Source organism: Rhizophagus irregularis, chromosome 2 (genome assembly GCF_026210795.1).
Source record: "Rhizophagus irregularis chromosome 2, complete sequence".
NCBI classification, from domain to species: domain Eukaryota; kingdom Fungi; phylum Glomeromycota; class Glomeromycetes; order Glomerales; family Glomeraceae; genus Rhizophagus; species Rhizophagus irregularis.
In genome coordinates this window covers 3,610,268-3,635,072 of record NC_089430.1, presented here as the reverse complement: position 1 = coordinate 3,635,072, position 24,805 = coordinate 3,610,268, and the positions used below count along the sequence as shown (strand labels likewise).

General features: G+C 28.0%; 3 protein-coding genes across 3 annotated transcripts; 1 reads left to right on the top strand and 2 right to left on the bottom strand.

The window, feature by feature from the left end:
• Positions 1 to 17,311: 17,311 nt before the first annotated feature.
• OCT59_012163 (uncharacterized protein) lies at positions 17,312 to 17,644 on the bottom strand (the record flags this gene model as incomplete). Its single annotated transcript, XM_066134286.1, has 1 exon — positions 17,312 to 17,644. One exon carries the CDS (start codon positions 17,642 to 17,644, stop codon positions 17,312 to 17,314), a length of 333 nt encoding a protein of 110 aa, XP_065989565.1.
• Positions 17,645 to 21,407: 3,763 nt separating this feature from the next.
• Positions 21,408 to 23,235, top strand: OCT59_012162 (uncharacterized protein; the record flags this gene model as incomplete). The annotated part of the gene is made up of 7 exons (XM_025314421.2): positions 21,408 to 21,771; positions 21,843 to 22,003; positions 22,086 to 22,362; positions 22,443 to 22,555; positions 22,624 to 22,672; positions 22,745 to 22,940; positions 23,004 to 23,235. The coding sequence occupies 7 exons, from the start codon at positions 21,408 to 21,410 to the stop codon at positions 23,233 to 23,235; spliced, it is 1,392 nt and encodes a 463-aa protein (XP_025185274.2).
• An 83-nt stretch (positions 23,236 to 23,318) lies between these two features.
• On the bottom strand, positions 23,319 to 24,674 carry OCT59_012161 (uncharacterized protein; the record flags this gene model as incomplete). The annotated part of the gene is made up of 6 exons (XM_025314419.2): positions 23,319 to 23,375; positions 23,442 to 23,547; positions 23,609 to 23,739; positions 23,822 to 24,104; positions 24,188 to 24,290; positions 24,353 to 24,674. The coding sequence occupies 6 exons, from the start codon at positions 24,672 to 24,674 to the stop codon at positions 23,319 to 23,321; spliced, it is 1,002 nt and encodes a 333-aa protein (XP_025185272.1).
• Positions 24,675 to 24,805: the final 131 nt, after the last annotated feature.

Genomic DNA, 24,805 nt, shown 5'->3' with positions numbered 1-24,805 from the left:
ATTTTTTTTCAATTGTATATGTAAAAATGCCAGAATCATTAGTTCCAGCATTTTTCTTTTTGATTTTATATATAAAAATGCCAAAACTGATAGTTTTGGCATTTTTTTCGATTTTATATGTAAAAATGCTGGAATTATTATTAGTTTTAGCATTTTTTAATTTATTTGCCCAAATATATATCAGATCGACGGGTTGGGTCGGTATCGATCATCTTGATACCTTCATCGAATCATGAATTTGATGTCTCCAACCTGAATATTTCAGGTCGTCCCGTCAGGTCTTTGATACATTTGTCAGGTCGGGTTGCGGCTCTAGTTAACACTAATATTTTTTTTATTTTTTAAGTCCAAAACGCTGAAGGTATAGGTTCAGAATTCGATATTTCAAAGATATACTTCTTCGAAATAATTTATTTTTTTATTTTTTTAACTAGCGAAACATTTATTAATGCTTCATTTTAGATTCAGCTAGGTAGCTCCTTGAAGATGAAACTCAATATTTCAAAGGTATACTTTAAGTATACTTCAAAATAATTATTTTTTTGTTTTTTTGACCAATAAAACGTTTATTAATGTTTCATTTTTTTTCTTTTAGATTTGGCTTCTTTAGACGGCTTCTTGACTTCTTGGACAGACAAAAATCAATAAGACATTTTGAAGGTATATATACTTCAAAATGTCTTTCTTTTTTAGTTTTTTTTTTAACGAAATATTTATTAACGCTTCATTTTTTTTTTGCTTTTTTAAGTTCGACTTCCACACGTCGAATGATCAAAAACAGGCAAAAAAAATGGCTAGAATTGCATAAACTATTCGCAAATTTATATAAACTATTTACAAATAGTATAGGTTAATTCGCAAATAGCTAAAAATAGCTAAGAATAGTCAAGAATAGCCAAGAATAGCCAAGAATAGCCACTGCTTTTCACGCCATTTTTTTTGCTGATTTTTAGCATTTCGACCTGTGTTCTTTGGATGGCTCTTTAGACGGATGAAACTTGATATTTTAAAAATATACTTGGAGTATACTTTGAAATATTTTTTTGTTTTTTTTCAATGAAATGTTTATTAATGTTTCATTTTTTTTCTTTTAGATTCAATTTCTTTTGGATGGCTCCTTAGACAGACAAAATTAAACTCGACATTTTGAAGGTATACTTCAAGTATACTTCAAAATATCTTTTTTTATTTTTCAATAAAATGAATGGTAAGTTTTGCAACATGTTGCAAAACTTACAATTTTTTTTCTTTGAGAGTTTGAAAAACGTTATTCTGATATTTTTCTCTTTTTTTTGTAAGTTCAAGTGGAAAGCTTTGAAATAGTAAATCTCGAATGGTAAGTTTCACAATGCAAAACTTATTTTTTATTTATTTTTTTTTGTAAGAAATATTATTTTAATGTTTCTCTCTTTTTTTTGTAGGTTCAAGTATTTCGGCCTTGTGAAATTTGAAATGATGGTGAGTTTCACAACATTTAGTTACGTTACGAAACTTAAAAAAAATTTTTTTTTCTTTGAAAAATGTTATATTAATATTTTTCTCTTTTTTTGTAGTTTCAAGTGTTTGGCTTAGTGCTTTAAAATGAAACAGTAAGTTTAAATGTTGCAAAACAATTTTTTTTTTATTCTTTTTTTTGTAAGAAACGTTATATTAATGTTTCTTTTTTTTACTGGTCAAAATCTATGCTATCGGATATATATCAGGCACCTATATATCAGTGACTAATCAGATATATATCGGGTATTTACATATATCAGATACACATTGGGTACCCAATATGTCACCGATATACACTGGTATTTTGGGCACCTATATAATCAGATATATATTGCCCAATATGTCACCGATATATTTCTAATATATATCAGGTACTAATATTTGTATGATACATTTTGATATATCGACATCGATATTCTATTAGAATTTGATAATCTAAATTTAATTAACCGTCATACCGGTCGATCAATCTATTTTAATAAAAAAAATTCTATATTTTTACCTCTATTTTTTTAAGTTGCCAGACTCTTTGAATGAACTCGGGCTTTGGAATGTAAGTTGGAAAGGGTGATATTTTTAATATTAAAGAAATGTTACTAACGTTTCATTCTCTATTTTTTTTAGGTTTCTGGACTCCTTGGACTATTTCAAACTTTAGAATGTAAGTTGGAAAGGTGATTATTTTAATATTAAAGAAATGTTACTAACATTTCTTTCTCTTGTTTTTTTAGGTTGACAGACTCCTTGGAGTAAGTGAGAACTCTAAACGGGTCAAGTCAGATCGGGTAACCTATTCTAACCTGACCTAACCTGTCTGACCCAAAAATATTCAGGTTAATTCAGGTCACTTCAGGTAATCAAGTAACCTGAAATTTTTACATGAAAAAAAATTCCAATAGTATGTTATTTATGTATACAATTTATGAAATTATTTATATTTATTTTAAATACATTTTATTTTTGAATACATTTATTATTTTACATTAATTTGTTGTTAATGGTTTGGAACAATGTTCCAGTTAGTTCGATTCCAATAAACAACTATTAAAACTTAATAGAAAAAAAAAAGAAACATTAAAACGTTTCTCAAAGTCAATTTCAAACGCCACCCTTAAAGAAATGTTTGCCCATTCAAAATGTCATTCCAGGAAGCTAAAACCCACAAAGATCAAAAAAAAGAAACATTAGTACATTTCCATCTTTAATATCAAAAGAATTCCCCTTTTCCCAGTACCTTTGCTGCATAAGTTCAGATTTGTAAGAGTCTGGCATCCTACAAAAGAAAAAGGAAAGAAGCGTTAAAAACGTTTCATAATTACAAAATACCCCTCTTCCCTTCCCTCATTTCTTACATTCAAAGTCCAGGTTCAATTTGTTTTCAAGAGTCTGGTGTCCTAATCCTACAAAAAAAATAAAGAAAAAAACGTTAGTACGTTTCTTTAATATTAAAGAAAAAATTTCCCATTTCCTATTCCTTACATTCAAAGTCCGGGTTTAATTTGTTTCCAAGAGTCCAGCATCCTAATCCTACAAAAAAAATAAAGAAAAAAACGTTAGTACGTTTCTTTAATATTAAAGAAAAAATTCCCCATTTCCTATTCCTTACATTATCCAAGTCCAGGTTCATTTTCAAGAGTCTGGCGTCCTAGTCCTACAAAAAAAATAAAGAAAGAAACGTTAGTACGTTTCTTTAATATTAAAGAAAAAATTTCCCATTCCCTGCTATTCCTTACGTTATCCAAGTTCAGGTTCGTTTTCAAGAATCTGGCGTCCTAGTCCTACAAAAAAAAATAAAGAAAGAAACGTTAGTACATTTCTTTAATATTAAAGAAAAAATTTCCCATTCCCTATTCCTTACATTATCCAAGTCCGGGTTTATTTTCAAGAGTCTGGCGTCCTAGTTTTACAAAAAAAAGAAAGAAACATTAAAAATGTTTCTTAATTACAAAATAGTAACCCCAGCCCCTTCTCCCACATTACCTTTATTGTGTAGGTACGGTTCGTCCTGGTCTCCAAGGGTCCGATATTTTACAAAAAATAAGAGTCCGACCTACAAAAAAAAAATATAAAAAAATATAAAAAAAAATGAATTTTTTTTTATATGATGATAAACCGAATATAGCAGTGTCGATTTCAGTTGCAGTTTCGCGTTGCCAAAACTTCCTAACAGATTAATTTTACATTCACCTCTGGTGAATTTCACCTTGATCAAAATTTTTAAATTTATCCCAGTGAAATTTACCAGATGATTTCATATTACACAAACACGTAGCACATTTTGTTTTTTGCTTTCTTGTAGTATTATTTCCAAAATGATCAGCTTTTTCTGAAATTTCTTAAGGTAAAATTTTTTTATTTTCTTATTACTTTGCTAGTTTAATGTTTTTTTTCTTTTATGCTAACTTGTTAACTTGTTTTTCAGAAAACAACAATTTCAAATAACTTCAAAGAGTTTAAGATAAGACTCACTTTTATTACTAGTATTTTGCTATTTTATTGTTTTCTTTATTGAAAATGATACTAACAGTTTCTTTTATTTTCTATCATCCACTTTATTCCCTTTTCATTTTCTATATCCATTTCACTCTTTTTTCATTTATTTTCTATTATTTTTTTCGCTCCTTTTATTTTTATTATTTCATTATTCCCTTCGCCTCCATTTTATTTTTCTCACGATTCCCTTTGTTCTTATTTTGTTTTTAATTATCCTTTTCATTTATCATCGTCCCTTTTGCTTCCATATCATTTTTCATCACTTCACATGGCTTCATATCATTTTTTATCACTCCACATCGCTCCATATCATTTTCATCACTCCACATCGCTCCATATCATTTTTCATTACTTCATATTGCTCCATATCATTTTTCATCACTCTATATCGCTCCATATCATTTTTCATCACTCCACATAGCTCCATATCGTTTTTTATCACTCCACATTGCTCCATATCATTTTCATCACTCCACATCGCTCCATATCATTTTTCATTACTCTTTTTCATTACTCCATATCACTCCATATCATTTTTCATCATTCCATATTTAAGGTTGCTTGCCAAAACTAGAGGTTTTGGCAGAATGACATACGCGAAACTGCCGAAACTAGTTTTGCAAAATCATCAAGAAATGCCGAAACTGCGAAACCTATCAAAATCACGAAACTGCTGTAACTTGCCGAAATTGTTTCAGCGTTTCGGCAATACTTTCTATATGATTTAATTAGAGTTTTGGCATTTAAACAATTTATAAGAATAAAGACAATATGATTTTTTGTATGTAAATATTTATTTTATAATATTTAATATTAAACTAATAAAATATACGATTAAAAATATAATAAAAATTAAATTTTAATATTTTTATCTTCTATGTGAGGACCTGCTTCTACCTCTTCTTCTATCTCTACTTCTGTCCCGTCTTCTATCGCTACTTCTATCTCGTCTTCTATCTCTACTTCTTGATCTACTTCTTGATCATGACCTAGATCGCGACCTTCTTCTTTCCCTTTGCAATCTATATTCATATCGACGTCGATCATGCGCAGCATAGCTGCCGTCGATACTCTCGTCTAAACAGATCTAAAATCCAATAAAAATATTAATGAATTGAATGAATTGCCTAAATAAAATTAATTTAAAATAATAATTAATAATAATTACCGGTTTGTAACCAGAATTTATCGTTCATATCAGCAAAACACGCTCTATCGAAACTATTTGGTCTTATAATAGGAATGTCATCATCATTATTATTTATTATCCTACTGAGGTTTTCATAACCTCGTTTGAGGGCATTTCATTTTGTATAGCACTGCCTGGGTGTCGCTGCAAATCCCGTTCCAACGAACACCCTATTTGCTATTATTGTCCATGCATTTACATGATGACGGTTTGCAATTCTTTCGAATTGCTGATGCAAGTTTCTTCGCTCTGCGATTAGTTGCCTAGCAGCGTTAATCGTCCATTGGAATACTGGTGGTGGCGGTGGAACAAAAGGTACTAATGCTGCCATTTTTTATTTTTATGATTTTTTCGTAACGAAAATTAAAATACAATTTGGTTTTGTATTGCGAAAAAAAAATCCTATATACTTCAAATTTCATAATATTTATACTAATTTTAAAATTCGTTATAACTTATAATGTTTAAAACATGAACTGATGAACATAATAACATTCTACATAATTAAAGTATTTGTAACAAAATAAACACAGTTTTGATTCTAATGTAATAAATTTAATTAACGCAGTTCTAAATTTTTTTTTGTAACGCTGTAAACGGTCAAATATCAAGCATGAAAAGATGATAAAATTCAATCACCAGATGTAATTTCCAAATATTAAGAACGAACAAATTAATTATGAATTGACGTAGATGGATAAATAATTAGCCGAAAAAGGATAAACATTTAGGAAGAGTAATGATCTACATGATGTAATATTTATCGAATGATTGACAAAGAACCAATAGAATAATTAGAGTCGATCAATTGCGGCTTAGCAATCTTTAACAATAAGAACGATTAGAAAGAATAATTATAAGCCACAAAAGATAGATTATAAGCAAAACACATAAAGTGAATTGAAAGAACATATAAAATAATGTCAGAAAGATTAAAGAACATAAAATAATATAAAAGATAATATAAAAAGATAGTATAAAGATGGAACATAAAAGATAACATATTAAAAAGAACATATATAAAAGATAGCATATTAAAAGATAGCGTATTTAAAATATAGATAGCATATTAGAAAGATAGTTCAAAGATAATATATAGATAGAATAGAAAGTAGCATAAAATTTGTATAAATAGAGAGCGGAATTCAAAGTAATTCCATAGTTCTCATCCACAGAACTCAATAAAAATATAAGTTTCATTTAATTATTTGTTAGTAAAGTTTAATATTAATTAAAGGTAATAGGTTCGCCCTAAACTTTAATTAATGTTTGCTTAATTAATTTTAATTGAATAAAATGAAAATTTTAAGATGAATTAAATATATGTTTTTGAAAAGTAATAATTTGTAGCGAGAGCTATCGAAGTTTGAAATTAAAGGTAAAAGTGGATATAATTTGGGAAAAATTTAGAGAAGTTAAATTTATTTTATACCGTTTGATGTTTTATATTACTAACGCTATTTATGTTGTGAACCAAAAATGTTGTTATATATTGTTATTGTATGTTGTTCGTTAATTATGCTGTTGATTATTTGCTTGTTCGTTTAATTGTTCATTCGTTCGATTATTCATTCGTTCGACCATGAGAATACCTGTTCGATGTGGCAACTCTGTAAATTGATGACAGAGGGAATTGGGGGATCTCAACGCAGTTCTTAAAATTTATTGATCTAATGTAATAAATTTAATTAACGAAGTCCTTAAAACTTATTGATTCTAATATAATTGTTTATCCTTATTCCTTAATTAAATTGCACTATTTTTAAAATATAATATGCTTATCCTTATTCCTTAATTAAATTACAATGTTTAAAATATAATATAAAATTACAATTCCTGCATAATTATATGTTAACTGGACTTTGATCGCGAATATTTTGCCCTGCATAATTACATCATTTATTTCCTAAATAGTATCATTATTTAAATCACATGATATTAGAATTAATTCTCATTGGATTAACTATTGTAATTAATTCTCATTATTATCATTTCTCATTATCATCATAATTATCGTCATTATTATCACTGTCATCCATACCTAATACATCATCTATATCATAATCATAGTCACCTTCTCCAGGTCTCTTGTTATTACCACTATCATCAACTTCATCATCTTCTGCATTATTTTCATCTGAATCATCCAATATATCTCTTGGAATATCGCCGATTTTACTAGTAACTGAATTATGCGATAAATTAACAAATTGATCAATCCATAGACTTTCGATTACTACACGGCAATTGTCTTTGGGTATTGTTTCGCACTTATAGTTAATCTCTGAGTAGAAGCTTGCTCCTCATTATATTCCTCATCGTCATCTTCTGCAAAAGCTTCTGCAATACGTATATTGATCTCATCATCACTAAGACGAGTATTCTTTTTTTGATCAATTCCATAAAATCCAAGTTCAGTTTTTGAATTGGATTTCCAATACAAAATTAATTTGCACATGGATTCTAGTTTATCCACATTAAGATTTAAGCGACGTTTATGAAATAGCCATCCTAAAGTCGAAAATCCACATTCGCAAGTTGCTGAGTTAGGACATATTGCAAATAGATAACTTGCAATTCTTGGCAGGACATCTGGTTCTGGTTCGGTATTAATATATTTCCACCAATTTACAGGATTATCTTTAGCAAAACCGATATCTAGGTCAAATGGCTCTTGTTCATTAATATATTTCTGTATTTGATCACATAAAGTTTCAGCTTCGTAACGGTCAAAACCTAAATTTTTTCCGATTGAAGCTGCACATTTGATAATTCTCATGAGGTCGCATTTTTTAAGTGGCGCGTTTCTAAATCTGGGATCTATAAAAAAACAAGTAATATACTTATCATCATCGAACTCATCAAATCTTTCATTTATTACTTTGATACAATGACTTCGGAATGCAGGATTTAATGATTTGGGTAACTTTTTTAATGTAGCTGTAAGTCTTGCCAAGCTCAGGAAACAATCTGCAAGTGTAGCTTTTCTCGATTCTAATGAAAGTACTGCTTTTCTTAGAGGATCCAAAACAAATCCAAGAACTCGTAAATTTGAAAAAAATTTCTCGATTGAATAATTAGTTTTATTTTATCATTTGTTAGCACTTTATCATGATCGCTGACCATTTCTTCTAGTGCTGATTCCAAATTTATTACTGAATTTACGGATTCACTAGCAGTAGTCCAGCGTGTCTTGCAATATAATTTTAATCCTTCTCCACTAATTCCTTTTTCTTTAATTATTTGAGCAAGTTTTGCATTAGCCTGATGAGAACTTCTAAAAAAGGTTGTCAAAATATTAATACGTTTTAATAAACGTTCTCCAAACTTCTCCTTGACAATGTCGCATGCAATTAAATTGATAGAATGTGCAACGCATCACACATTCTCAATCTTTGGATGATTCTCATGTATAATTTTTCGTGCATTACGAACATTGGCCGTATTATCGGAAATTACAGCACATATTCGATCTTCTCCAATACCTTCTATAACCTTTTCAATTACCGTAACTAAATATTCTGCAGTGTGCGAATTTTCAGACAAATCAGAAAGTTGATAAAGATATTCTTTACGTGACAGAGTCATTACAATGAAGTTCCAAATTGAACGATGTGTACCAGACGTCCAACCATCAAAGGTTAAATTATAAATTAATATTATATAGTAAGTAAGATTAAATAAAAATCACGTATGATAGCTTATTTAATTTAACAAACCTAACGTTAAATTCGTTTCCTTTTCAAGCTCAGAATTAACTTTGAAGTTCACTTGAGCTAATTCACGTTCAAGTAGTTGATTTACTAATACTTCCCTTATTGATATATTATACCCGGCATTAAGCTATTTTATAAAATTGATGAAAAAGGGATGTTCCACTACTTTAAACGCAATTCCGCACGCAATAAAAAATTTAACTAATGCACGATTAATTCGTGTACATCTTTGTTCGTTAAGCTCTGTTGAATCATGATAATCATCCATGTTACTTTGACCTTCAGAGTATTTTCTTTTTTTGGATGACTTGGACTTATCTTGCTGTTCCATTACTTTAGTTATATACCTTCTAACAACTGCTGCTGGCGCATCTGGACAATAGTTTGAAAGATGCTCTTCGAGCTTTGAAACTTCACCGCGTGCCCATGTATTCTTACAGTACTTGCAGGAGGCGGCAAATTTGTCAGAACCAACAGCTTCTCCTTTATTAATATCTTTCCAAATGCTATTAGGTGGCCGACTTCCTCTATTTTTCTTTTTAATGGGTGAATCTTCTATGTGATCAGTCATTTGAAACAGTTTATTATTAATATTATTATTAAGAAAACGGAAGAAAGTAAAAGAAACTTTAGTTCAGTGTTAAAGAAGATGACAGAATTGGGTTTATTAAATGCATGTTACGCATTTTCCTTTAATGAATATAAGCCTCTTAAAAAAAACTGCAAAAACGTGTAATATCATAATATTAATATAGGAGTTAGAAATGAAAATTCTAACACTAGATAAAGCTTAAAAGAACTAAGACGATGGTAAAATATTGAAGTTTAATCTTTTATCTGTAGATTATTTGATTATCTAAATTATATTATTAATTGGTGTAACTTGGCGTAACTATATGCAAATCTTATGATCAACTATGCCGAAACTACGGAAAAACCTATTATTGAAGTTTTGGTATGTTTCGGCAGTTTCACAATTTTGACAGGTTTTGCAGTTTTGGCATTTCAACATTTCAGCACTATATAAGAGGTTTTACCTTTCGGCATTAGGCCAAACAGGTTTCGGCAAGCAACCTTATTCATATTGTTCCACATCATTTTTCATTACTCTATATTACTCCATATTGTTTTTCATCACTCCATATCGCTCCACATCATTTTTCATCACTCCATATCGCTCCATATCATTTTTCATCACTCCATATCGCTCCATATTGTTTTTTATCACTCCATATTGCTCCATATCGTTTTTCATCCCTTCATATCATTTTGCAACATTCTACTTTATTTTTTAACATCTCAATTCGCTTTATATTGTTTCATTTTGTTTTACATCATTTCATTTCTTTTCCATTTTGTTTTCATCATCCCATTTCACTTCCATTTTATTTTTTCATTATCTCCTTCAATTCCATTTTATTTTCCATCATTCCATTTTATTTTCCATCATTCGATTTTATTTTCCATCATTCCATTTTGTTTTACATCATTCCATTTCACTTCCATTTTGTTTTTCGTCATTTCCTATTTCATTTTTCATCATCTCTTCACTTCTATTTCATTTTCATTATCTTTTCACTCCAATTTCATTTTTTACATTGTCCTTTTAATTCACTTTCATTCACTTCATCCCTTTTCACATATTCATTTCTTTTCCATCATAAAATTATTAATTGTTAACTGAATTATAAAGGATTATATCTTATGCATTATTATGGGTTTTAAATTAATAAAAAACCTAGATTAAATGGTTAGTGGATGGGTGTAATGGTATATAAGTAGGGTTTTGTATTATTTAAAGCGATAAAGAGTTTAATTTGCAGTGTAATTCTAGTTATAAATAGCATAGTGAGTAGTACAAAATTTGCATGAACGTTAAATGCATTTTTATTAATTATAATAATCCAGATTGACATAAAATCTATAGCCCAATCAGAATTTGTTATTGTAATCAGGCGATTGTTCACATGATTTAAGTGTTTATATTTCGCACTTTGTTTATTTTTTTTTCTTTCCATCGTAAAAACCTTTCTCTTAAACTTTTTATTATTTAAAACAAACTAAACAAACTCTTTACTTAATTATTATGAAATAATATTATTAATATTTTTTTTTTTTATTTTTATATTTAGAAATAAACATAGAGGTATATTTTCATTATACTTGTTTTTTTCTTTTTATATATATATTTTCTATTGATGTTCTAATATTTTTTTCTTTTCTCCTACTAATGTTTTCTATTACTAACATTTTCTATTAATATTAAATACTACTAACATTTTTATTAATGTTTTCCTATTAATATTTTCTATTTTACTAACTTTTCTTTTTTCCTACTAACATTTTACTAATATTTTCTATATTTACCACTAACGTTTTTATTAACATTTCCTTTTTTCTCTTATTAATTAATACACTTACTAATATTTTCGCTAATATTTCTTTTAAATAATAAACAGATATAACAAAAGCAAGCAAAGAGGTAATTTTATTATCATTGCTACTTTCAGTAGAACTTTTCATATTACATAGTATAATTACATTCAACTTTATTTGATTTTTACATAGCAGATAGAGTAAGATTTGTATTATTGCTTTTATGTGAATAAAATTTATAAATTTTAATAAAATTAAATTTTATTTAGTCTGAATTTTAAAAAAAAAAGCTATTAGTTTTAATATGAAATTGTAAAACGTATACAATAAAAATATAGTATATAGCTACTATCTGACATGATATAAATATACAATATCTATATATATATTACCAATATTTTACTACCCGATATATGTGTGTTAAATGTATGATATCTATAATATATATCACTGATATTTTACTACCCGATATATGTGTATTAAATGTATGATATTTATAAGATATGTCACTGATATTTGACTACCCGATATGTATATGATGTATATATGATATTTGTAGGATGTGTCACCGTTTTTCTACATTTATACTACACATATCAGGTATCCGATATGTGTAGTATTGTTAAATATCATACACATATATCACATATATTATACATATATTAGGTACCCGATATGTACCCAATAGCATCAATTTTAACCAGTATTTTTTTGTAGATACTCTCTGGAATATTAGATTTCAGTTAGGTTTTGAAGTTTCATTTTGAAATTTTGATTCTTTTATTTTTATTTTTTTTTAAAGAAACGTTACCAATGTTTCTTTATTTATTTTTGTAGACTTCCTTCAGCTTTTGATAACTGGACTGGGATGCTAAGAGAGAGTAAGTTTCAAAATTTTCAATATTTTTTTTATTTTTCAAAAAACATTTCTAATGTTCTTTTTATTTTTTCTTTGTAGAATCTGTAGGACGAAATAGTAGGTTTCATAATATAGTAAGTTTCGTAATTACGAAACTTAATTTTTTTTATTAGAAATGTTCTAATATTTCTTTTTCTTTTTTTGTAAGATATATTGAGCTTGGTATTTAAATTCAGTAAGTATTTTTGCAATACTTAATATTTTTTTAATAAATCAGACTTAGATATATGGAGCATTGTTAAAGAAATGTATTAACGTTTCTTTTTTTTCATTTTTTTAAGATTACCAGACTCCTAGAAATTTGGAAGAATCTGGTATAGTATATGGGTGATGTATGACGTTCAATTATGTTAAAGAAACATACTAACGTTTCTTTTTCATTTTCTCAGATTATTAGACTTAGAATAATCCAGTAAAGTATATGGGAGGAGTGTATGGCATTTAATTGTATTAAAGAAACATATTGACATTTCTTTTTTCATTTTTTTTAGATTACTGGATTCCTAAAAATTTAGAAGAATCCGGTAAAGTATATGGGGAAGAGTATAGTGTCTAATTATATTTATACTTTTCGTCAAAATGACAAAATACTAATTAAATTTATTTTAACAAATGTAATGTATTTTGACAAACGTAATTAATTCATAGTAATTTTATAATAAATAGTGAATTGGTCTATTCGCTGAAATATGACATAATTAATTAGCAGAGAAGTATAATTATATTAAAGAAATATAACATTTTTAACGTTACTTTTTTCTTTTTCTTGTAAGTAATTCTCTCAAGATGAAATTATCACAAGGTACCAGAACTTATTTTTTTTTAATATTTTTTGTTAAGAACGTTTACTAAACATTCTTCTTTTTTTTCTATAGAGAACGAAATAATGTTTCACCTCACAATTTTACTAAGTCAAAATCGTTTGGTGTTAGTATAATACTTCTCAAACAATAGTTTTGAAAGAATTTGCATAAAAACTTTAGAAAAAGTTGTTTGTTGGAATTGAACCAACTGGAATAATATTCCAAACCATTAACAACAAGTAGTTAGATAGATAGAATAGAGTAAATTAATGAATGTAAACATAATAATAAAATAAAAAAATAGGTACTATCCTATTACAGCGAAAACCAAATATATACAAAGATTTTGTTTATCCCAGGTGCAATGCTAACAAAGAAGAAAACAGATATCATTTTATTGAATGTGATATTAATAAGAATCTATGCCTATAATTAAAAGTAAAATAGGATCCCGCTTACTTATAATAAAGGTCACTGTAAAAAATTGGCACTTTACTAATAGTTTTTACACATAAAATTTCCTTTTATAGTAGAATCTGCAAAGAATTTTATATATGATTTTTATTTTAGGCCTGGGGGTATACATGGCCTGGTAAATCATCAGCCAAAAACGTAATTCGTAATTCAAAATACGTAAATAATTTCATATTTCGTAATTAATTATGATTAACGTAATTATTTACATTATACGTAATTATTTATGACTTCGTAATTAATCAAATGCACTCATAAATAATTACGTTTGATGTAATTATTTACAATATGCGTAAATAATGTAAATAATCTAAATGTATCTGGCCGATCAGATTCATTATTTTCGAAAAAAAATTTTTTTAATTCAAACTTATAGGAACGTCTCTTATGTTCCTTTCTTCTTTTTTTCTTTAAGGGCGGTATGAATTTCGAAAAATGGTAGGTGGAAGACATGCTTGCTTCTGAATTTTTAAAATTTCTTTAAAATATATTAACATTTTTTCATTTTATTGTAAGTTTCAGTTTCCAGGAACCTTCTAGAATGTGGGTAAGCGTAGTGGGTTCTTTGAATTTTATTTTGAAGAAACGTACTAATGTTTCTTTTTTTTAATTTTTTTTGTAGATTTTGCTTTCTAAGACACGTGTAAGTATATGAGAGTGAATTCTTTTGAAATTCACTTTGAAGAAAACGTAAGAACGTTTATTTTTTTTATTTTTTCGTAGATTTTGCTTACTAGAGATATTTTAGGACACATATAAGTGTATGAGGGCGAGTTCTTTCAAATTTACTTAGAAGAAACGTATTAACGTTTCTTTTTTTTAATTTTTTTTGAAGATTTTGCTTTCTAAGACACGTGTAAGTGTATGAGGGTGGGTTCTTTTGAAATTTACTTTGAAGAAAATGTAAGAACGTTTATTTTTTTATTTTTTCGTAGATTTTGCTTACTGGAGATATTTTAGGACACATGTAAGTATATAGGGGCGAGTTCTTTTGAATTTACTTTGAATAAATGTACTAACGTTTCTTTTTTTTTATTTTTTTTTGTAGAAAATAGAACTTCTGTCATAGTAGTTCATATTGGCGTATATTCAGCAATCTAAATTTTTAGTTCATGTAATTAAAATGGATTGTTAACATTATTGAATTAGATCTTTAAATATTATTAAAGTATCGTTAAGCCTTAAATAAAAACTGTTAATTAAATAAAGTCATTGAAAATTATATAAGATCGTTAAAAATAAATTAAATAAAATAATGTTAAACGCAAAATTGTTAAAGCTTTTATTCAAAATTTTGAAAAAAAATATACAAAGAAATAAAACAAATCAAAATATACAACGATAGAGTATAAACTATCTAAACATTATCATCATCATTAAATTGTTGGTCTAATAATTCTTCTATATCGAAATTTTTGTTACCGTGATCAATAATATGATCACTATTTACAGGTTCAATAATTACTTGCGGCTCCTGAAGTTTTAATAATTCCACTAACTCCCTTGATACAAAATTAAAATAATTTTCATTTTGTAAAACATTATCATTATTTTTATAGCCAAATTTTTCGTACTCATCTATATCAACAAGTTCGTCTTCTGTATCATCATAATCTTCATCTTCACCATCAAATTCTTTCTCTTCAATTTCATCATTAATATTTTGATATATACCATTTCGTACCAATTGATAAAACTCTTCATCATTTTTAGCATTCATATCTTTAGCAGTATACTTTAATTCAGTTTTCGCATTTGAAACATAGTATGTGTGGAGTTTCGTAAGGTTTTGTAAATGATTTACGCTCAATCTAATTGAAAGGAATTACTTAAAAATTCAAAAAAAATTAATAACTATGGCAATAATATAATAAAATAATAATAGTTACCGAGTTCTCCTTTTGTTTATATACCAGCCCATTACTGAAAATATTCTCTCGCATCCTGCATTATGTGGAGTTATTGAAAATACTTTTAATGCAAGTTGTTGGATAAAATTTTCTTCTCCTTCATCTTGTTCTACGTAATTCCACCAATGTTCAACTGTATAATATTTAGGAATAAATTCGTCATTATAAGGAGGAAGATTGTTACGAAAAGCAGCAATTTGTCCGATTAATTTGGAACTGGAATTTTCTCTACCGTCCATTTTTATCCATATATTTTCGATTGCCCAATAAACTACTTTTCGGCATACTTGATTTCGGAATCCTTTACCTATTTATAATTAATAATTAATTGATTAAAATAAAATAAAAAGTCAAGTTATTTTAATCAAATACATACCATGGTATAATGGGTGAAGTAAATAGGCTAACATATATAACCTAAAATCGAACTGTGTCCACCTTTTATTAAATGCTTTAATACATTGTTGTCAGAAAGTAGTATGAGTTTCTGATAAATTTTTGATTGAATAAGATAATTTTATTAATTGTAAGAAACAATCTGCTAATGTTGCATTTTTCATTTCTAGATATTTGATAGCTTCTTTTATTGGCTTAAGAATTAATTGTAATTCTTCAGCATCCATAAAAAAACGTCTTGTTATAATTTCTTTAATATTTTGCTTTAAATAGGACCCCGGATATCTCCAAAACAGGTCATAAGTCACACTTTCGGCAGATTGGCCCATTTTTCAGGGGCTCAAAAAATCGTTTTTTGTAAATATCTCGGCATCCAGTAGTCCAATTTTGATGAACTTTTTTTTAAATTGTAGAGCTAAATGAGGGCTACAAAATAAAAAAAAGTTCATTAAAATTGAATTACTGGATGCTGAGATATTTACAAAAAACGATTTTTTGAGTTTCAGCAAAAAGGGGTGTTTTTGTAAAAGAAAATCCATTATGACCTTTATATTAGATATCCGGGGTCCTCTTTAAATAATCTGAATTATTATTTGCTATCTAAAATTAAAAATAAATTAATTATAATAAATTAAATAAATAAATAAATAAATATAATTAATAAATACCAACATTTTTTAGAGCTTCTTCACATCTTAAAACTGAAGAAACACAATCAAATGCAGTCATCCATCTTGTTTGGCAATATCCTTTCAATTTCCCACCTTTGACCATATTTTCTTTTATTTCATTTATCAATTCTGCACCTGCCCGATGTGATGCTTTGAAAAAATGAACTAATTTCATACATTTTTTCAATATTGATTGAGCAAACTCTAATTTACAAATATCGTTAGTTAATAGATTTATATGATGTGCAATGCATCGAATTGGCATTATAAATCCATATCGATCATTAACTAGTTTTTTTGCCTTGACCATTGTAGATGCATTATTTGATACTACTCCTGCAAATTTTGTAGTACCAACATTTTCGATTACTTCAATTATTTTGTTTGCTAAAAAATCTCCCGTGTATGAATAATTTGATAAATTTTAAACTGAATGAACGTATTCTTTTCTTTCACTAGTAATAATAATAAATGCGTAAAGTGATTGTCCACTAGCACTAGTCCAACCGTCTACTCCTTTAAATATTAAGAAATTAAAATTAACTGTTAATAAATTATTATTAAATTATAATATTTAATTATGTAAAATCTATAAAATAATTATTATTACCTAATGTAAGATTTTTTTCGTGGCTTAATTTAAAATTTATTTCGGTAATTACATGAGAGATTTCTGCATTAAGCATATCTTCTGAAAGAGTTTGTCTGCATGGTAGATTATACCCAGGACATAATATGCGAAGGAGATCAATAAAAAAAGGGTTTTCGATTATATGAAAAGGGATGCCGCAGCAAACAAAAAATTTTACAATAGCCCGATTTGCCATTTCAACTTTAACTTGATCAATTTTGGTTGAATCAAATTTTTCATCTATCTTTGGCTGATTGTGATTTGTGATCAACTTTAATAATTTTATTTTTATATGCAAGTTGTCTATTATTCTTTACTTTTTCCAAAAAAATTGCTTTTATTTCAGGTGATACCTTTAAACAATTTAAAGCAATATGTCCTTGCATTTCGATAGGCTGCCCTACTTGTTGTTTCCAGCCACAAAAATTACACTCTGCCGTACAGTGACCTCTATTTCTTGGTCCTTCCTTAAAATAATCCCAAATATCAGTTTTTGGATGACCACGTTTTTTTTTATTTTGATCAATAATTGCATCTTGATTATCATTACTATCACGTCTGTCACCCATATTTTAAGAAGATTTAAAAGAAGTATACTATAACGTGAAAAAATATAAATTCTTTGTTCAATATTAAAAAAAAGAACGAATGATTACTTTTTATAGTATTTTTATTTAGTAAATAGATTACTATTTATAGTTAGAATACTTTATTAATTTAAATGTTAATCAACATAATTTCGCATGATTTTCTATTAATTATTTATATATAATTATTATTTATAAATTAACCAATAATATTTATGTTAATTACGTTATACGTAAATAATTACGTATTTACGTATTTTTTGAAAAATCTGGTAATTAATTACCAGGATTACGAATTACGTATTTATACAAAATTATAGAATTACCAGGCCATGTATACCTGGGGGTGACCTATCTTATAAGTAAGCAGGATCCTAGTAAAATGTAAGATGATGTAATTCCTATAATTTAAAAATAAAGTAATATACCAGAAAACACACCTAAAGCTATAAGTAAGAAATTAAACCAGATACTAGGATTAGGGAGTTACATATATTACGTAATATTCAGTTTAATATAAACTTACTCCTCACCTTCTTGTCAGATTTAATAACCAATTAAATTATAATATTTATAAATTATATATTTTATTAAATGTAACGTAAGATTTTAGTTATTCCCCTTCCCCTTTAATAATTACGTAATATCTGTAAGCTCCCTTACAATATGACAACAAAAAATTTATTGATTTTAGCTCATTGGTCTTGGAAGTTAAAATTAACACCAATATTTCCAAAATTTCAAAACAAACATTTGGATTCTTAGAAACAAAAAACATTTTATTCTTGGCTTTACTTCTGGACTCCTTTATTATTTACTTTAAAGAACTAATTTGGATATCAAGATGTAATGCTACTATTGCATGGGAAAAGATTAGAAATATTGGAAAAAAAGAAAAATTAAATGAATCTGAAAATATGGATCATTATTTCAAATCCTCTCACCAACAGGTTAAACACTTAAAACAGGATAAACAAACTTTAAAAAAGAACAATTATTCAGATTTACAGAAAGATCAAATTGTAGTACTTGATGATATTTCAATTGAGTTGGATTTAGTACAGTCTGAAAATTCATTAAATGAAAATTACATTTTATCAAAGTATTATAGAGTGGGAAAAAAAGCTCAAGATCAGATGTGTTTACTAATTAATAATAACTGGTGGTATAGTTTGGTTTATAAGAAAACAAAAAATATTATTAACAATTAAAGCTCCGAACGGTTCCAGTTTGAACCGGAAACCGATCCGGAACCGGCAAAAAATTCGGTTCAGTTCTCGGTTCGGTTTTGGACTTGGAACCGTCCGGTTCGGTTCGGTTCTATCTGAAATTAAGAAAAAATGCAAAAAAACGAATATACGACTATCCAGTGATCGTACAAGGACGAGACATAGCTCGTTGGAATCCTCTCATCGAGAAGCGTCGAATGGTGGTAAAATCAAGTCTCTATCATCGATAGATCGTGAGATAGCCCATGGTGAGTGTTTCTTAAACAATTCGCATTAGAAAACGATCTATCGATGCTAGTGACATCATTTTACCACCATTCGACTCGTCTCAGTGAGACGAATCCAATGAGCTAAAATTCGTCTTTGTGTAATCAATAGATGGCGTTTAATCACTTGTATCGGAATTTTAATTTTTGACGTTCGAAAATTTAAAAAAAAATGCGAAAAAATGAATACATGACCATCCAGTGATTGTAAAAAGACGAATTATAGCTCATTAGATTCGTCTCGTCGAGATGCGTCGAATGGTGGTAAATTCATGTCTCTAGCATCAATGGATCGTTTTTTAATGCAAATTTTTTAAGAAACACTCACCATGTGCTATCTCGTGATCTATCGATGCTAGAGACTTGATTTTACCACCATTCGACGCGTCTCGATGAGAGGATTCCAACGAGCTATGGCTCGTCCTTGTACGACCACTGGATGGTCGTGTATTCATTTTTTCGCATTTTTCTTAATTTCGGATAGAACCGAACCGAACCGGACGGTTCCGGTTCGGTTCCATTTCGGTTTTCGGTTCTACCCGAACCGCAAAAAAACCGAACCAAACCGACCCGTTCGGAGCTTTATTAACAATGTTATAATAGATCTAATAACAACATAACTAATTTTATCCCGAACTTAAATTCATTAATTTTGAAAGAAAAAGGGAAAAAAAAAAACTCAAAATCTTGTAGTTCAAATTAATTGGTATAGTATCAACTATTATTTTTCTTTTATTATCTGTATTTTGATGATTGCATCTTGCTGGGTGGATATAGCTCATGATAATTTGTTTGTATTTAATATCAATAAAGCATATATGAAATTAATGAATAGGATGTGATATTAAGAAGTTGACAGTTTATTTATTGAGAAATTAATTTCTTTTCTTGTTTAGATTTTGTTTAGATTTTATTTGTTTTTTATAAATAGTTTTATTTATTTTTTACAAATAGAAATTTATTTCTTTCAAAAGTTTTATTTTTTCTGATTAATTAGTTTTATTAGATTTTCTGATAGTATTTGCTTTTATATTACTAATTACTAATTCCTATTTAACCTGGTTTATTGCTTATAAAGTATATCTCACATTACACAACAGGGGTATAATATGAATTTATTTTGTAAAGATGACTTATAGTGTTTTTTAATAAAGGTTATTGTTCTTTCTTTGAGGATAATTTTTTTTTTTAAAAAAAAATTATATTATATTTGATTGTGCTTGTGAAAAATTTTATGCATCTGACTGCAACTTACAGGTAAAGCTTAAAGTTTAACCAAATAGAGTCTTATATTTACTAAATGGCAGTATTTAATAAGTATTAAAAATTTGCATTTATTAAGTAATAAAAAATTAATACTTAAATATTGCAATATTTTATTATTTATTAAGTATTTAATTTTTTAAGCATTTTTTAAATACTTTAATTTAACACTTATAGGCATTTTTTCAACACATTTTGTATTCAATAAGTGCTATTTATGAATATTTAATAAATGTTTTAATAAATATTATGATGATGGATATATAAGTATTTTTTTGCTTCTGAAGTAAGACATAATAGAAATAGTAAAGAAATTCTTTTTGTATTAGCTAATAATATTTACATATAACTTTTAGAAAGAAAAATATGTATAGTTATAACTTAATATAATTTAAATAAATCTTATAACAAACTTTCTTAAACCAAATCCACCTGTAATTAATTATACCGATTTTATTATAAATTTCATGATATTAATATACCAATTTATGATTATCCTAACTTTAGCCAGCATTCTATGTGTGATATTATACTTTTAATAAAGAATGAATTATTCCATCTAAATTATCTATTATCTTCAAGTAAAGGGGAAATTCTAGACGGGAATTATGAAATAGTTTAACGTTTCCAATGGAGTGGTCAGAGTGGACATTGGTCAAATTATTTAAGTCTTTCATGAATCACCATTCGTGTATTGACTTCTGCAGTGACTGGTCTGCTTCTTCCTGTTAGGAGGGGTAGTTTCATTGATAATACTTTAATTTATAATTATTATCGCATCACAAAAAATAATTATCCAGGGTCCTCCCGGGTATACGTTAAATGAGATCCCCAGTTCACAGTTGGGTAGTTTAACTGAAACATGTGATCAGAAAGCTATTGTAAAAGAGACGATAATATTGAATCATATTCAAGGGTAGTAAATTAGCATTAGTTACATATTTGGTAATCAGAATTAACGCGTCGGTTTCGCTTTCAGATAAAATAATGTTTCATAATGCATCTATATTTAAGGACTTTCGAGACTTTACAAAAAAGAACGAAGAAGTGCGAAATCTTTTTACGAATAATTGCAAGCCAACAATTGCCCATTTTAATATAGTACAAAGAGTCACTGCAGGACTCTCGTTTTTGCACAAGGAATTACTTTCAAAACGAAAGTTGATTGAATTGAAGGAGCAAACACCCTTTGCTTGGAAAACTACACATTCCGTTTTATTACAGGAAGTAAAAACTGCCGTTTGGCAACAAAGCTGCGAAAATCCGAAATCTTCCAATAATTGGAACAATAAAGACACTGGCCACGCTGGTACGTCGCGTCATTATTCTGAGACATTTGATGATATTCCAGGTAAATAAGATTGTAAATATAAATTTTTTCTATTTCTCATTAGATATTACATCTAATTGCTTTTAATCCAGAAATCGCAAATCAATTAATATTAGCGCGTCGATATCGGGTTATTAAAATAGTTGGTGAAGGCGCATTTTCAAAAACTGTATGTGCTGAGGACCTATATCGTAACGGGAGTTTAGTGGCAGTTAAGATTATGGATTCACAGTATAACCACGTTGGATTCGAGGTTTAATATTCCTATTCAAATTTATTTTAGATAATTAATTCGATATCACAATAATTTAAACGATTATTATTGTCTTTTTTAGGAATGTAAAAAGTTACGCTACTTAAATTTACACGATATTTATGAAAACATTCACATTAGCAAACTCTTGAACACGTTCCTCTATGACAAACATTTTTGTCTAGTTTTTGAATATTATCGAGGTGGTGTACTAAAAGTTCCATATATGATTAATGAACAATTCCGGTTGCAAATTGTTAGAAAAGTGGCTTGTCAGCTTTTAACTGCTTTAATTTATATTAAGCATATGGCTGTAATACATACTGATCTAAAATTAGAAAATATACTCTTTGTTACGGGTAATTTTTATATTAATAAGGAAAATTTTTCGATAATTCAAAAAAAATTTGACATATTTTTATTTAAATCATGGTTATAGAGAATTCCTATGAGCTAAGAGTGATTGACTTCGGTAATGCAATTGGTCTGGATGATGTAAAATATTATGCGGAAAGTTTTGAAATTCAGAGTCTTTTATACAGAGCACCAGAGGTAAGAAACGTTTTTAAGACTAAAAATTTATAATTTTATTTATTTATTCTGAACATTTCTTATCTCAGGTTTTATTGGGCCTTCCCTTTGGTTATGAGATCGATATGTGGTCTTTCGGTATGTTATGTATGGTAATTCGTCATTATTTTGTTTGTAAATCCTAAAACTTTGAATGCAAATTATTTTTAGGGTGTATTTTATGCGAAATTTGGATTGGTTATCCTATTTTTCAGAGTGATACAAAAAGCGGAATGATAAAAGAAATGGAAAGACTATTAGGTCCTCTTCCAAGTTCGCTATATAAAAACGCAAAAAATTTTGCTTGGTATTTAAACCGAAATGATGATGGATTAAAAGATTGGCCAGTAGGAGCGAACAAAGAAACGTAAGTCACATGGATTAAATATCAGAGGGTAAAATGTGAATCTTATTTTTTTTTCCAATATAGAATACGATCGATGCGAATTAGAAGGCTATCGAAAGCCTTAAATACTAATAATATGGATTTCATTAAATTTGTTGATGAAATTTTCAATTATGACTCTTCCAAGAGACTTTCTCCGACTGAAGCTTTGTGCCATACATTTCTTGCGCCATTATTTCCATTCACTCTTTTTTACACAAATCACACGATTAATTCTTTTCTGAAAAGGTCTTCAATGTATCAAGGACTTACATAAATTTAATATAACCCATTCCGGTTGATCAAATATTTGAAATTTACCAATATTTACATATTTAATAGAGTTATATTAATACTTACTTATGGTCCCCATAAACACAGCTTCGAATCCTCGCCGCCCGTCAGAAAAATATTTGTCTGTAACGAAAAATAGTATTTTAAAAATAAAGAAACAATAATTTAATTATTAAGAAATTCACTAACCTGTGGATTCCAACAGATGCTTCGAACTATTTCTGAGTGAGCTCCATTAAAAGTTTGGCATAATTGTAGCTCATTAGCATTTACGTGTATCATACTGATATCTCCGCTACAAGTCGAATAATCAAGAGTCAATAAAGGTTTATGAAAGAATTCAGACGTGAACTTACGTGTTAGATCCGGTAAAGAGATATAATCTACCGGTGGATAAATCGAATTGACAATCGATAGCATAATCGATCCGAACAAGACTTTGATCGGAATTTTGCCGTATATCTCCAAAATCACATAATAGATCTGCCTGGAAATTATCTCAAATTTAACGAAAATGCCGAGACTATAAAGAATATTTCGTTATTATATTCATGAAACATAGAACATACTTCGGGGGCACCCCACAAACTAAATGTTTCATTATGTGTCAGACAATAAACATATTCGGCATTTCCAAAATATCCGGCTCGATTGATTGATGATCCAGAATTTATTACGCCAACCAGATCTTTATCTTCTTTAAAGCTATTTAAATTAAAATTACATATCAACCCATCAACTGAACCTGTAATTAGCTGAGTTGGACTTATTGGGTGAAATTTAGCTTGCGTAATATCATCATTATGTGATTCAATAAATTCAGCGTATACTGATGACGGATTTCTCAAGTCCCTGCGGAAATAAATGGATAAAACTCGCTTAATACAGGATATTTTTAATTTTTTTAAAAAAGATAAATTGATATATGTATGTACCAAAATAAAATGCTAGCATCTTTTGCAACGAGTTCGGTACCTGCCGCTAAAAGGGTATCAGATATGTTGATATCAAATGAAAGTAAAGGTTTTCGATTCTTCGCTAATTTGAGGTAAATGTTAATTGTTTTTAAAAAAACGGGGAAACTAAAAATAATGTCCTACCCATTAAAATTTGTGAAGGGTCTCGATTCGATGTTCTCAGATCCCAAATAGCAATACGGCCATCCTTTGAACTTGACATTAAAAAATGGTCCTTGTGTATTTTCAAATTTGTTATAGTATCATTATGATAAGATAATTTTCCATTAAATATAAGAGAATTATTATTGTAATTATATGAGTTTAATTCATGGTTTGAACCCGATACCACACAAAATGAATTATTTAACGCTATATCAAAAATATATGAGCGATTAGAACTAAAATCAATTGTTGATTTTTTTTGAATATTTGGTATTAAACCGTGTATTAAACCTAACTTCATGATTTAATAAATTTCAAAAAAGTTTGTTAATTTTTTTATTTAAGTGAAGATCAATAACAAAAATGGGCAAAATCGTAATTTATTGAAATAAAAATCTAGAAAGCGAAATGTGATTGCCATTTTAACAGTTT